General features: G+C 33.1%; 1 protein-coding gene across 1 annotated transcript; it reads right to left on the reverse strand.

The window, feature by feature from the left end:
- Positions 1–10,929: 10,929 nt before the first annotated feature.
- LOC134682975 (neurogenic locus Notch protein-like) lies at positions 10,930–13,503 on the reverse strand. Its single transcript, XM_063541940.1, has one exon. The coding sequence runs from the start codon at positions 13,434–13,436 to the stop codon at positions 12,009–12,011; it is 1,428 nt and encodes a 475-aa protein (XP_063398010.1). The 5' UTR covers positions 13,437–13,503; the 3' UTR covers positions 10,930–12,008.
- Positions 13,504–15,144: the final 1,641 nt, after the last annotated feature.

Consider the following 15,144-nt stretch of genomic DNA (forward strand, 5'->3'; position numbering starts at 1 on the left):
GTTCGGTGTGAATCCCGGGTCCATGTTGAAGACCTATGTTAATGGTTTCCTTTAACAAGTTGTGACTTGGACGGAGAGTTGTCATATTGGCACTCATGGCACATGTTCTTATATATATTGACAGCGCCATGGCTTAAATATAAAATTACCAACAAAAAAACAAATTATAGTACATAAAAAACACAACATAGAAAAACTAAAGACCAAACTACATGAACCCCAAAAAATTCTGGGAGATCTCAGGTGCTCCAGAAGGTTTAGTCGATTCTGCTCTGCGTTGCACTCATCATGTTGTTCATGTTAGTACAAATCCTGTAATAAGCTGAATTCGGTAGATATCATTCGGGATTAAAGGGGGACTGTAGTTACGACATAGAGAAAATATCCGCTATCATCTGTGAAACAGATATTCAATAACGGTAAATCAACTCGTGATGATGTCCGTAAAATTAACGAAGGGATGATTTCAACTACAAGACTTGGAACTCTTGTTTTGTTAACTTCATGGGAATGCCAATTATTTGTTAAAACACGTCATACAAACGTGACTGAATGTGTTTTCCGTATTCATTACTTTATTGTTGATGTTTATTTAGGACGTTAATGGCTGATAGTTAGTTTTAATTTCTGATGATTATACGTTACCCGCTCCGCTAACTTATTATTTTTTATAGATGTTTTTAGATATTGGAACGGATGTTACACGAAGTTTATCCGCTATTACCCTTCAAATATATATTTTCAATCAACAATCCCTTCAAAAGGACTTTGAAGAGCCTTTAAAAGAGAGGCAGAAGATACATGTACCAAAACCATAAAATACTAGTAGTACACAAAATATCAATAGTTCACAAAACACAACAACGCAAACAAAAGACTAGGCAATACGAAGCCCATCAAAAACCACGGTGAATCGCAGGTCAAGGGTTAGATGTACATTTAGATAACTTATTGTTTGCAAGCTCTTCATTTTTATTTATTTCAGAGAAACCACGAAAACAAAAGAAAATATAGTTATCATCTTTTAGCCTAACCTTTCTTTAAAATGAACGAAACATAATATACGTATGCTTATTAACTGTATCCACTAGTTTTCCAAAAATAGTGGTTTATAGCGTTAGTTTTCATATTTGTGGAAGATTTGTAGTTTTGCAAATAAATGGCTTCTTCTCAGAGCATGTTGTATCGTCTAGGAGAAAATTGTCGGTTCTTTTCCAGAGTTGTACGCATTTGTCACTTCCGAATGATGCGGGTTCATTTTGAGTCCATAAATAAGACAGATTGTCGATAGTGTAATTATACTCTGTACTGTGCCATCGCTACTGGTTGTTAACCCAACGTCCACCTACCTATACATCTTCATTAATTTTAAAAATTGTTCGAGACATTTAATTTCATCCAGAGTTTGAATGTTAATGAGACTTGCCACTTTTGATTGGCACATTTCATTCGCAGAACTCCAATTCGCTTTTCTAGTGTCTATCCAATAGCATGAAAATGTCGCATTGTTGAATATCCAGTTCTGTAGGCACGATATGATACAAATATGCTTGTAGTCTCCGATCACTTCTACACAATATCCGTTATTTATACTTAGAAACGAAGCACAAACAGACTTACAGTCAGCTGGCTTTTGATCCTGTTTTGAATTGTTAACAGATAATGTCATATTTCCGTCAGAAAGGCAAGATTTTCTGTTCTCGCTAATAATTCTGTCCCATGGCGTTATTTCACAACATCGTTCGGAAAAGTCGTTTTTGCATTTGCATCTAAAATCTGGATCGAGTCCTGTTTGATTTTCAGCTGGAGATAAACACGAGTCACGAGATAGTATTTTTGCCCAGAGGTATGCTACCGCACCTACCAATATGACAGTACTCATACAAACTAGAGGCTCTAAAGAGCCTGTGTCGCTCACCTTGGTCTATGTTAATGTTAAATATTGTACACAGATGGATTCATGACAAAATTGTGTTTCGGTGATGGTGATGTTTTTGTAGATCTTACTTTACTAAACATTTTTGCTGCTTACAATTATCTCTATCTATAACAGTAGTTTCTGTGGAAAATGTTAGTGAAAATCTACAAATATTATGAAAATTGTTAAAAACTGACTATGAAGGGCAATAACTCCTAACTATTTTGGTCATGTTGACTTATTTTTAGTTCTTACTTTGCTGTACATTATTGCTGTTTACAGTTTATCTCTATCTATAACAATATTCAAGATAATAACAAAAAAACAGCAAACTTTCCTCAAAATTTCCAATTCAGGATCAGCAACCTAACAACCAATGATCCAATTCATCTTAAAATTCCAGGGCAGATAGATCTTGACCTGATCAACAATTTTACTTCCTGTCAGATTTGCTCTAAATGCTTTGGTTTTTGAGTTATAAGCCAAAAACTGCATTTTACCCCTATGTTCTATTTTTAGCCATGGCGGCCATCTTGGCTGGTTGGCCGGGTCACCGGACACAATTTTTAAACTAGATACCCCAAAGATGATTGTGGCCAAGTTTGGATTAACTTGGCCCAGCAGTTTCAGATGAGAAGATTTTTCTAAAAAATTACTAAGATTTACGAAAAATTGTTAAAAATTGACTATAAAGGGCAATAACTCCTAAAGTGGTCAACTGACCATTTTGGTCATGTTGACTTATTTGTAGATCTTACTTTGTTGAACATTATTGCTGTTTAAGGTTTATCTCTATCTATAATAATATTCAAGATAATAACTAAAAACAGCAAAATTTCCTTAAAATTACCAATTCAGGGGCAGCAAACTAACAACGGAATGTCGGATTCATCTGAAAATATCAGATCAGATAGATCTTAACCTGATAAACAATTTTATCACTGTCAGATTTGCTCTAAATGCTTTGGTTTTTGAGTTATAAGCTAAAAACTGCATTTTACGCCTATGTTCTATTTTTAGCCATGGCGGCCATCTTGGTTGGTTGGCCAGGTCACCGGACACAATTTTTAAACTAGATACCCAATGATGATTGTGGCCAAGTTTGGTTAAATTTGGCCCAGTAGTTTCAGAGGAGAAGATTTTTGTAAAAGCTAACGCCGGACGCAGGACGACGGAGGCCGGATGCAAAGTGATGAGAAAAGCTCATTTGGCCCTTTGGGCCAGGTGAGCTAAAAAGTAAGGCTAAAATTTTCCATGTAGTGGTGTTTTCATTCTTCAATTTATTCCTTTCGGTACTGCTGGCAGTTGCTTCTTGAATAACCTCATATATATTGTCTTCATTCAGTGATTCAATTCTAACAAGGTTTTGGTAACTATTATCAGGTATGTTTTTATCTCCATGTCTTTCTGTGTTGTTTTCACACGTTGTAAAATTAGCTTGTCTTGATCGTTGTTGAAAATCCATACTGTTGTTGTAACGATAAATACATCTCTGAATGTATGTACAATTTTCTTTCTTTCTTATTATAAAATAAAACAACGGGTATTGTTCTTGACTTAACAAACAATAGGGTAAGAAGTGGAAAAATCGTGCACGCTTATGATTACAAGGAAGTTCGCTCTCCTTTATTATTGCGAGCATTCTTGTATACAGTTAGTTTAACTGTTCTCACTTATGTTTTGTCGTCTTTACTCCGTGACCTTTTGGTGAGAACTAATAATAAAAACTTACTCATAAACTTCGTGAACTTTATTTTCTATAAAGCTCGATGTTTCACAAATCATTAACATAGAAAACAAAAGATGTGGGATATCCATCCTTGACCGACACTAACATATATAAATAATACAGTACGTAATATAATTACCACCATAATTTGATATAAAGTAGTATTTTAATTTTCATTGTTATAAATAAATGTTAAATAAGTCTTACAAATCTAATCTTGGAACTTTATCCTAATTATATATATTATTTTTGAGAAATTCAAATGTGACGTCACTTTGTGCGTTGAACTGGCTATGGCTAATTCGGCTGTGTATGTGTATGTGCTGGTATTAGAGGTCGGTCATTTAAAGACGCATCAGCCGTATCAATATACGTTGACGTATCCGCATCTGCAGAAATACATAAAAACAGTATGTGATCCTGAGCTTTTATTGTATGTACTTTCAATAATGCAAATGGGCGACTGATTAATTTATAATGCAGAAATTTACAAAACAATTAGGAAATATCGAGTTTCTGTGAAACATGTAACCCAACTTTAAAAGATGTTTCGGATAGTTGGAACAGTTTACAGGCATGGTAGGAGTAAATACGGTAAAAATCGTTTGTTTGTGTATGAACTTGTGCTCACGTAGAACCAAATGGTTAATTGACATATAGAGTGATACTCAGTACTTTTCTATTACCTTTAATGATAAAATCGCAAATGAACAATATTCAAAGTTCCTTACATGTGTATGAGTAGTCCATTTGATTTTTTTGTGTTTATTCATGTAAGATCTTGATTTTTTTAACTAGATTATTAAAGGATTGTGTACGATATTCGTGTACCTGTCCTATATTGGCTCCTTTTTAAGGGCATGTTAAAGTACTAAAAATGTAGTTGATAGAATCCCCTATATTTTGTTTTACAGAACACCACTATCACAAATATTGAAAGTGTATATGTTTGATTGAAACGTTTCAAAGAGATTCCAATTACTTTTTTTTTAAAGAAGCATGGTCTAACTTATAAGCTCGGGATCACATAATATTTTTATATATATCTGCAGATGCGGATACGTCAACGTATACGATACGATTGATACGTTTGTAAATGACCGACCTCTATTTATGTTGTGTTATGTAATGTATCCGTTTTTAATCCAGGCAGACAAACCGTATTGGTCACATATTTTTTTGGAACTTTCGGTCCTAAGTGCTATTCAACCTTGTACCTGTTTTTGCTTTCAAACGAGGCGCACGTCTGGCGTTTTTAATTTTTTTTTAAACCTGGTACCTTTTGTTAGCTATTATTTGTGTGTTTCTCTGTCCTATATTTTCTCCTATGTATTTGTATTGTAGTCCTGTCATGTAATGTTGTTATTTTAATGTTATATTTAACATTGCCATTAAAGTGGGAGGTTTGGCATGCCACCAAATCAGGTTTAAACCACCATTTGTTTTACTTAAAATGTCCTGTACCGAGTCAGAAAAATGGCCATTGTTATATTATAGTTCGTTTCTGTGTGTGTTACATTTTATTGTTGTGTCGTAGTTCTCTCATATTTGATGCGTGTCCATCAGTTTTCGTTTGTAACCCGGGTTGGTTTTTTTCTCAATCGATTTATAAACTTCGAACAGCGGTTTACTACTCTTGCCTTTATTTGACTCTAATTCAGTACATGAATAAAAAAAAAACAAGAAAAAGAACCACGCTTTATGCTGTTGTACATCCCTACTTCACAATGAGACATTCAATCGATTTATAAACTTCGAACAGCGGTTTACTACTCTTGCCTTTATTTGACTCTAATTCAGTACATGAATAAAAAAAAAACAAGAAAAAGAACCACGCTTTATGCTGTTGTACATCCCTACTTCACAATGAGACATTCAACGTGTATATATGAACGAATTATCTTCTTTCTTTTTAGCAAAACGAAAAAAATGAAAATTGCAGAGGATGCAAATGGTTGTAATTTGTATCACAAATCTTAATCAAATTTAAGTATATTAAAATAATGAGATATAGATATTTTGGCATTCCTGGACTATTGCCGGTTAGCAATAAAAATTTGCCTGCAGTGTGGCGGCTGTTTGATTGTGCAGGATGTATAAATACACATCACGACGGGTTAGAACAGGAACGTCAAATCCAATGCCTCGTGTAGAGTGCGTGCCACGTAAATGCCTCATTTACTTAAACTCTTCCAAAAATATACCAATGCAACAATCGGGCATAGCATGTACAGGAAAGCTATAAACACTTTACACCAATCATATGTTTCCATTGTTATATCAACCATGTCTTGATAAAGTCGATATTATAGTGTGACGAACAATTATTGAAGAGATTTGTGATATATGACGTCTATTTAAAATTTTAACGGTAGCATATATATAATGATTAAATGCGCTGACATACAGTATCAAAAATAAAACAAACACCATACACTTTATAAGTTATTATAAAAAATCCAAGGCAAATGTCTGGACTAAAAACAAATATTTCCTTACACATAAAGTGTTTTACCGAATTAAATGTCGTAATATACCTGATAAAACCCCACTTGTAAAGGCTATCATATCACTTGTAGATGAGTCTTTACAAGATGCATTCATATATTCTCTGCCAACGATTAGGTTAACACGGATAGAAAGTAAAGTATATCTATAAATAGCAACATTGTGTTACACCGACAACAATATGCCAGATTTTAAAAAGAAAATCAATGCGTTACGTTTTTGGCACAACTTTTTGGATTTTTTTTATCCTCAATGCTCTTCAATTTTGTACTTGTTTGGGTTTATAAATATTTCAATTTGAGCGTCACTAATGAGTCTTATGTAGACGAAACGCGCGTCTGGCGTACTAAAATATAATCCTGGTATATTTGATAACAATTTACAATAATCTTCTATATTTGATCGTTGTCAGCGATAATGGACTTTCCTTCCAATCTTTTAAGTGCCCAGAAAAAAAACCTCCTTTAACTAGAATCAGAATAATTTGAAATGGCTTATGCAATTTTTTATATATTGATAATAGTAGAAATTTCTAAATCACGATTTATGGAAGAAATAAGACTAAACTGTTATAAATAAATGATTTTTAAAGTTGATATCCAGTGTATGAAGGGCAATTCGTGGGTGTATATTCTACACATATCTATTAGTTTTAGGAAATAATGGCTCTTACCGTCTTGAAACATCTGATTTTTATTAAAACTAGTAGCATTTAATTGTTATAATTGGTATTATGATTTTCATGTGTTATCATTAATATCGTCATACTAAAGTTCGTTGGTTCTTATAACGCGATTATGTCCCTTTAAAAAGATCCCGTTAGTATGATATTTTTCTATTTTATGTCATCATAATATATTTCTATTATGAATTACAAAATACTTGAACCGCAAACGTCAAAATTATCCGATCGAGTAGTGGACTTAGCTATTTGTGGATTCTTATAAATTCTATATAACTTTTGGACTATTTTAAATCTTGGTCTACTTCTGAAATTGATTCTTATATTCTTTTGATTTTTTTACCCTGTATTGCCTATTTGAAAGTTTAAAATTGTTTGTAGATACATTGAACGACAAATTTAAGTGACGTATAAAATTTTCTAACGTCAGACACGCGAATCAATGATTGTGTTTGTAGATAGATGTTTTTGTGTTATTTTAAATTGCTCCTTTTAAAATTGTTACACGATGATGACTGCTGTACCCATATTTTGACTATTTTATTTATTATGTCTGTTTAGTTCACACATCATTGTAATTATTACGGAATTAGATGAGACTTTTATCAAAGTGAGAGGGCTAGCGCTATAAAAGCAGGTTTAATCCACCATTTTCTACATTTGAAAATGCCTGGACCAAGTCAGAAATGTGACAGTTCTTGTCTAATCGTTTGTGATGTGTTTTGTTATTTGATTTTGCCATGTGATTATGGACTTTCTGATTAGATTTTCCTCTAAGGTCAGTATTTTTGTGATTTTACTTTATATTAATAGCTTTCATGTGTTGTCTAGTGAAAAAGTGTACTTGATCATTTTCTTTTAATAAAATGCCCGAAAATTTTGTTTTGTTCTTACAATTTGAATTGATGTATAAAGAAATAACCGATATTATACATGTTCTCAGAAATACATTAACAAAATGTTATCATAATTTGAAATAAATCTTTTTTATTTCTTGTATTCTGTCACTCCAAGAAAATATTTTGAGACCATAACGGAACGGTATTTGTTTTTATAACGACATAAACTGTAAGCGTCTAACAATGGTAGGCAGTCACATGGTATTGAGTAGAATACAGTGTTCTTATATTTCATTAAACACAAAGTGTCTACCAGAGACTTTGAAGCATTATTAAACTAACGCATGACAAATCTTCAGATTTGAAAAATATCATGACTTTATAGACATTAAAAAAGTGATAATAACGTGAAGTTTTTAACTTTTTTCTGTTCCGATTGGACTGGAGAAATTGCATTTCATACTTTATATTTTTTTTAACTTGCTGAGCAACATTTCTAGTTTATCTCCTGTAAAACGTATATATTAACTATCAGTTGTGAGTATATCATTGCCATAATTCAAGTCTATATTTATACATTTTGCAGGCATAAGTATAGCATTTGATTCAGCTGTTTATCATCCCTCAGTAGAAGTGTCACGTGACAGTCTTACGATGACTTTAGAATCGACAAAGCATATGAATAGATCTACTCCAGGTAAAACCGGTACTCGCAGACTTAGTTTATTTCCAGGAACTATAGGAACACGATCTTTCAACAAACCGGGACTATTTTATTGGGAAATTTCTGTGAAAGTCAAAAGTTAGAGCCTTTTTCGACAGACTCTTCTTTTTGAAATTATTCTAGCGTGGAATGACATAATCGATAAATGTTTTAGAAACGACCATCGCCTTGGTAATCAGTGGAAGTGGGTGTCACCTATGTGGGAAAGTGTGTCTCCAAGGATGGCACAATTGACAAATGTTAAGTCATTATCAATTCAGTGATCGAATTCCCTTAACTATCAGATCATATTCTAAATTACACAACGGATGTATGCTGGATACGTCTAAAAGACACTGGATAGTTGTTGATTTGAAAAGTAGAAAGGTAGAAGCTCACTTCAAAAACTTAGTAGTTTCAAAGAAAGAGCCGCTACTGTGTCCAGTTTTTGGTATATACAACCCAGAGTAGACACACATCACCATCTATTGGTCGGATGTCAGTCGAATACTAGAAAAAGCTTTAGATGCTCTTTCTATTTAATTGAGTTGCTTCTATCAGCACATGAGTCTTTTCAAATTTGACATGATGTTCCCTGGTTTTCACCATGATTTTTAAAGTATCAAACTGGAGGATACAATGTAAAATATAATAAATTTGGAAGAAGAAAAACTCAGTTATTTAGGTACTAGTGTTATGAGTCAAATATAGTGTGAAAATATTTATTAGGCAATGTTTTTGGACAATCCAGTGTCATCTATTGGCCAAAATTGTTAATTTGAACATAATAATAACGGTGGGAAACACAACACATATAAGAGAAGAACTACGACACAACAGAAACCTAACAGGAACAAAAGACTAAAATGTAACTCCCGCTTTTATGGCAATGTAAAATATAACATTTAAATGAAACCATAACATGAGAGAACTATAATACAAATAAATGGGAGAACATATAGGACAGAGTAACACACAAATAATAGCTATCAAAAGGTACCAGGTTTATAATTTAAAACACCAGACGCGCGATTTGTCCACACTTAAGAATTGAGTAACTTTATTGAGGTGTATAGAGGTTGACCGATTACATTTTGTATGAAGGAAGCGCTTCATTCTAAAAAATTGCGCACGGTCAACGTTTTTACAACCCTATAAAGTTTAAAAAAGAAGCCTTCGATACTTGTAATTACATTTTTACAGTTAGAATAATGAAAACATGATTTTCATCAAGTTTTTATTTAATTTACTTTATCATGTAACCTCGTGTCATCATGAATGATGCATTTTATTGTTTAATGCAATTGATTAAGGAATAACGCGAGGTTGCTAGTTAGCCAATCAGAATAACGTATTATAATGAAACATACATCTAATGTAATTATAAGACTATAAAACGTACAAACAGACGACTGCAGGAATACACAGCTTGTTTTTCGTTTAGAGCAAAGGCTCTGCGTTGAAGACCGTACGTTGATCTTTAATGGTTTACTTTTTAAAATTTTAAATTGTATGGAGAGTTGTCTCATTGAAACTCATAACACATCTTCTCATATATTCATATAGTAATAATTCGCAATGACTTTATGCTCTTCACTTTTTCAATTATTTTTATCTGAGCGTCAGTGATGAGTCTTATGTAGATAACACGCGTCTTTCGTATCGAATTGTAAGTCTGGTACCTTTGATAAATTTTTAAACAAATTTTGACAATTTTGAATTTATTTGACATAAATACAGTCCATGAGTGAAAACATACGAGTAAATTATGTTAAAAATGTAGTGTTCATGCCCGGTCGAAGATGAAGTAAAGAATCAAATCCGTTCTAAGATTGTTAAGTTATTTTGTTTGATCTTTTGATAGATACAATTTGAAGATATTCACGAACGACTAATCTTGCTGAAAGAAAAGTGTAAGTTTTTCCAATATGTTTGATGGAAGGACAATATCTCAAGTGCAATTTACAATAAAGGAAAACGGCCTGTTGTTCCAAAGTTCCCCATCCGGTGACACAGTACATACAGAGATGAAGAGTTGATGATAAACAATACAAAACACTAGGTTAGTACATGCGGAAATAAATCCAATATCAAATGAATCTTAACTCCACCATTGTCAATTTATTGTTAAGAGTCGTGAATATATTTTCGAAATTGACTAGGTTGTTTTTATTTTTAATTACATGTATTTCTGATATTATTTTTTTCAAAAGTAGACCAAAACAAATATTTAACCACGTTAGTGCATGCATGATTTCAATCAGACACCATTCAAAGGACAATTTTTTTTATTGACTGTTAAAATTTCAGGAAAGGGAAATAACCGATAATCTTTACCATTACAAAAGGTTTAATTAAAGCTTAGAATTATGATGAACACAATTGGCAGTTTTAACATTAAATAATAACATGTCTGCGATAAGTAAATTTTATTGCAACGATGCGAAATATACCAAAAGGTATCATGCGAAAATAAACTGACACCACCATGGTTTAAAAAGAATATGTCAAACCAAAAAACAATAGCTAGTAAACAAACACAAAATATAGCAAACTTAATAATTTTTAACACGAACATCTAGCAAACAAACACAAAAATATAGCAAACTAAAGAATTTGTAACACGAACCCCATTAACATCTCGGGGTCATCCTAGGTTATCCGAAAGGGTAAGAAGAATCTGCTTCGTATTTGGCACCCGTTGTATTGTTTATGTTAATACAAACCCGGTGAAAGTTTAATTCGGTCGTACACATCCGAGGAAGAAAAAGGGAATGTTATAGTGACGACATAGGAAACACATCTGCTATCATCTGTGATACGAATATTTTATAATGGTGTACCAACTCGTGATGGTGTCCGTAAAAATCTCGAATGGATGATTTAACTACAAGACTTGGAACTCTTGGTTGAATAACTTCCTGTTGAGCAGCAATCCTCTATCACGTGAATCATGATAGAGAATACAAGCCCTGAAATATCACACCAACTAAGAGATATATACACCGTATTAAGGCGCTGATGGAATGTTTCTTCAAACAATGGAAATTTCACAATTTGGAGGCTTAAATCATTTCTTTCATAACGTTACTATTGATTTTAATTTAGGACGATGATGGCTGATATTTACTTTTTATTTCTGATGACAGCATGTAATCCCGCTCCGCTAACAGTTATTTTTTATAGATCTGTTGAGTTATTGGAATAGATGTTAAAGGAAGTGTATCCGCCATTCCCTTTTAAATATATGTCCTAAATCAACAGTTGCTACACAATGACGTTTGAAGAGTGTATAAAGTTAGGCAGATGATACCAACAGGGTGTTCAAAGTCATAAGTCGAAACCAAAATAACAATGACAAGGCAAAAAAAGAAAAGAAAACGACGAAATGACAACAAAGCAATTAAAGACTGGGCAATTCGAACCCCACCAAGTCCCTGGGCATGATATTAGGTGCCCCGGAAGGGTGAGATGTACAGCTAAATGACTTAATACATTATATTTGCAGGCTTCTCACTTTTTTTAATATCAGGGAAATTATGAAAATTTTTTTTTTAAATGAACGAACATATTTATGCTTATTAATTGCATCCACTAGTTTTCCAAACAAGTAGTTTATGGCGTTAGTTTTAGGTTCTTTGAAGATTAGTAGTTTTGCAAATAAATCGATTCTCCTGAGAGCATGTTGTATCGTCCAAGAGAAAACTTTCGGTTCTTTTCCAAAGTTGTACGCAGTAGTTTCTATTGAATGATCCGGGTTCATTCTGAGTCCATAAATTAGACTGATTGTGGATAGCGTAATTATACTCTGAACTTTGCCATTGATACTGCTTGTTAGCCGCACGTCCACCTACCCATACGTTTTCATTGATGAATTGTTCCAGCCATTTAATTTCTTCCAGACTTTGAATGAAGGCGAGACTTGCCCCTTTTGATTGGCAGATTTTATTTGCCGAACTCCATCTTGCTTTTCTGATGTCTATCCAATAGCATGAAAATGTTGCAATGTTAAATATCCAGTCCTTTAGGCACGGTGAGATGTTGCATGTCTTCTGATTCAGAACATTTCGTCTATACTCTGGAAATCCACACGAAATGTTTTGACAGTTTATTCCAGATGTACCAAGGGGACATGTACAATGATAGATACTTCCCCTATTTGAACAAAATCCTCCATTTTTACAGGGACTACCACTACAAGGTGTTTTCTCACAATCTGTTCCTGTGTAGCCTTCTTTGCAATTACAATTACGTCCACTGGCAATGTTCTCACAACGTCCTTGATTTTTGCAAGGAAAGTTGTCGCATGGAGTTTCGTGACAGTCAGAAGCAGAAAATCCTTTGGGACAGTCGCATTTATAGTCATAACCATTTTCAGTACAATTCCCGTTGTTTTTGCAAGGTGAACGTCTGCACGGATGAATCAACGTTTTACAAGTGATACCGGTGTATCCAGAAGAACAAATACACGTGTAGCCCCCAACCACTTCTACACACTGTCCGTTATTTCTACAGGGTAAGGAAGCACAAGCAGATTTACAGTTATTTAGCCCTTGACTCTGTTTTAAAATATTAGCACACAATGTCATATTTCCGTCATAAAGGCAAGATTTTCCGTTCTCGCAAATAATTCTGTCACATGGCGTAATTTCACAACATCGTCCGGAATAACCTTGGTTGCATTTGCATGCTATAAGGTCTTGATCAAGTCCTGTTTGATTTTTACCAGGAGATGAACACGATTCACGCGACAGTATTTTCGCGCATAGGTATGCAACTCCACCGCCTGAGATTACGGTACTTATGCCAAAAAATAAGGCTAAAATTTTCCATGTAGTTATGTTTCCATTCTTCAATTTGTTCTTTTCTGTACTTTTAGAAGTTGGTTCTTCGGTGTGAATAACATCATATGTATTATCCCCATTTTGTGATTTAATTCTAACAAGGCTTTGGTAACTTTTATCTGGCATGTTTCCATCACCATCATCAACATGTCTTTCTGTATTGTTCTCATATATTGGGAATTTAATAGCTCTTGATCGTTGTTGAACATCCATACTGTTGTGTTAAATATACATGTTTAAGAAGCTCGCTGAATGTACAGCTTTTTTTGTTTCCCTTCTTTCTAATAAATATTAAAAAATATGTATTGTCCTCGGTTAAATAAACAATGGGATCAGAAGGGCTGAATTCCTGAATACTTAGAGTGTAGGAAGTTTCACAATCGTAAGGAATTTTTTTTTGATAACTCCCTCTTTTGTTCATATTAAACCAGGAAATGGAAAGTAGATGATAACAATTTGAAAATAATTGTTTGCTAAGTACCTGCGGAAGAAACCCATCATCCACGAAACTTACCTATAAATCTAAGTCTATTGCCAACTGATTTCTTATGTTTTAAAGTACTTTTATTATATTTTTTACCAGGTACTTTTGTGGTAATGAGGAGTCAAAAAGTAAACTCAAAAAAAATTTAACCCCGTCTTTCAGTTTGCATACACGACATTTATTAGGATTTTGCTGCATCATTTAGAATGCAATTTGATTCATGCTTATTAAAAAAAATTCAATACATTATAATAGATCTATTTAAAGCTATAAATTATGGTGAGTATCTGACGGGCTTTATGTCAGTGTCATTTTTATGTGTGAATTAGATCTATTACTGAGGATTGGTTCATCTGAATTCCATCTGACATTAATTGATTAATTCCCAACCGAATCAATTTGCATTGAAAGAATGTCCTCTTTTGCTCATTTCTGATTAATAGATAGTAAAATGTAAACAAGAAAATTAAGGAAGAACAATCATCTAAAATTCCGGGATTAAAAAGTATGATACTAAAGTTACAACTATTCCAATCTTTGTTGGGTGAAATTGAATACTTTGCAAGTTTTTCCTTTCTTATCTTTGTCATATAAACAAACTTGTAAAGTATTCAATTTAAAAAAAAAACTTAAATTAATATGAAAGATGAAATATGTTAATTTATTGGTTTGAAATCCAAAATTACAGATTGCTAAAAAAGACAATAAACATTGACCATACGACAAAATCATACAAACACATATCTGTCCATATTTTTAAACATTGATTATAAAGGAGTAGGTCCGATAATGGCAGATTTTGGCCCCAATTTTCAAGTTCATCTAACGAAAGATTTTAGACCCTTTTTAAACACTTAAGTGTCTATTTCAATTGATTCGATTAGTTTATGTGAAAGATTTTAACTGATTAAGTCATTTAAATGCTCCTATTTAAGCTTAAATATGAAAAATCAATCAAATATGCCAAAAAAACGTCACTTTTCAGATGGTTTTTGTCAAAAATGAAAGTGGCCGCATCCGTGTTCATTCTCAACCTTTTAATATATTATGTATTATCATCAAATACAACATACAAATACAACATTATGAATGAACACGCATGCGGCCACTTTCATTTCAGACGGAAACCGTCTAAAATTTGACTAAAATGCTAAAATTGTGAAGATTTCAGTAATTAAGCATGACTTAATGATGCTAGTACCCGATATTTGTGCATTGTAATGTAAGAAAACAGCCAAAATTGATGTAGCAGAAACATTCCTCTCTCCAATAAATAGCTTAAAGTTTATAATTTCACCACTTTGTAAAACTGCTGTTTTTTGGGCCAAAAAGGGGTCTTACTGAACCTACTCCTTTGTATATCCCCGACGTTATTAAAAAGAAAATCGGAAGGGGAAGAATAATGGCTGATCCGTGTGCAGAGAGAGCCATATATCT

Source organism: Mytilus trossulus, chromosome 9, assembly GCF_036588685.1.
Source record: "Mytilus trossulus isolate FHL-02 chromosome 9, PNRI_Mtr1.1.1.hap1, whole genome shotgun sequence".
Lineage (NCBI taxonomy): Eukaryota > Metazoa > Mollusca > Bivalvia > Mytilida > Mytilidae > Mytilus > Mytilus trossulus.

Coding starts and splice junctions, on each gene's coding strand:
- LOC134682975 (XM_063541940.1), bottom strand. CDS start 13,436: ATGGATGTTCAACAACGATCAAGAGCTATTAAATTCCCAATATATGAG.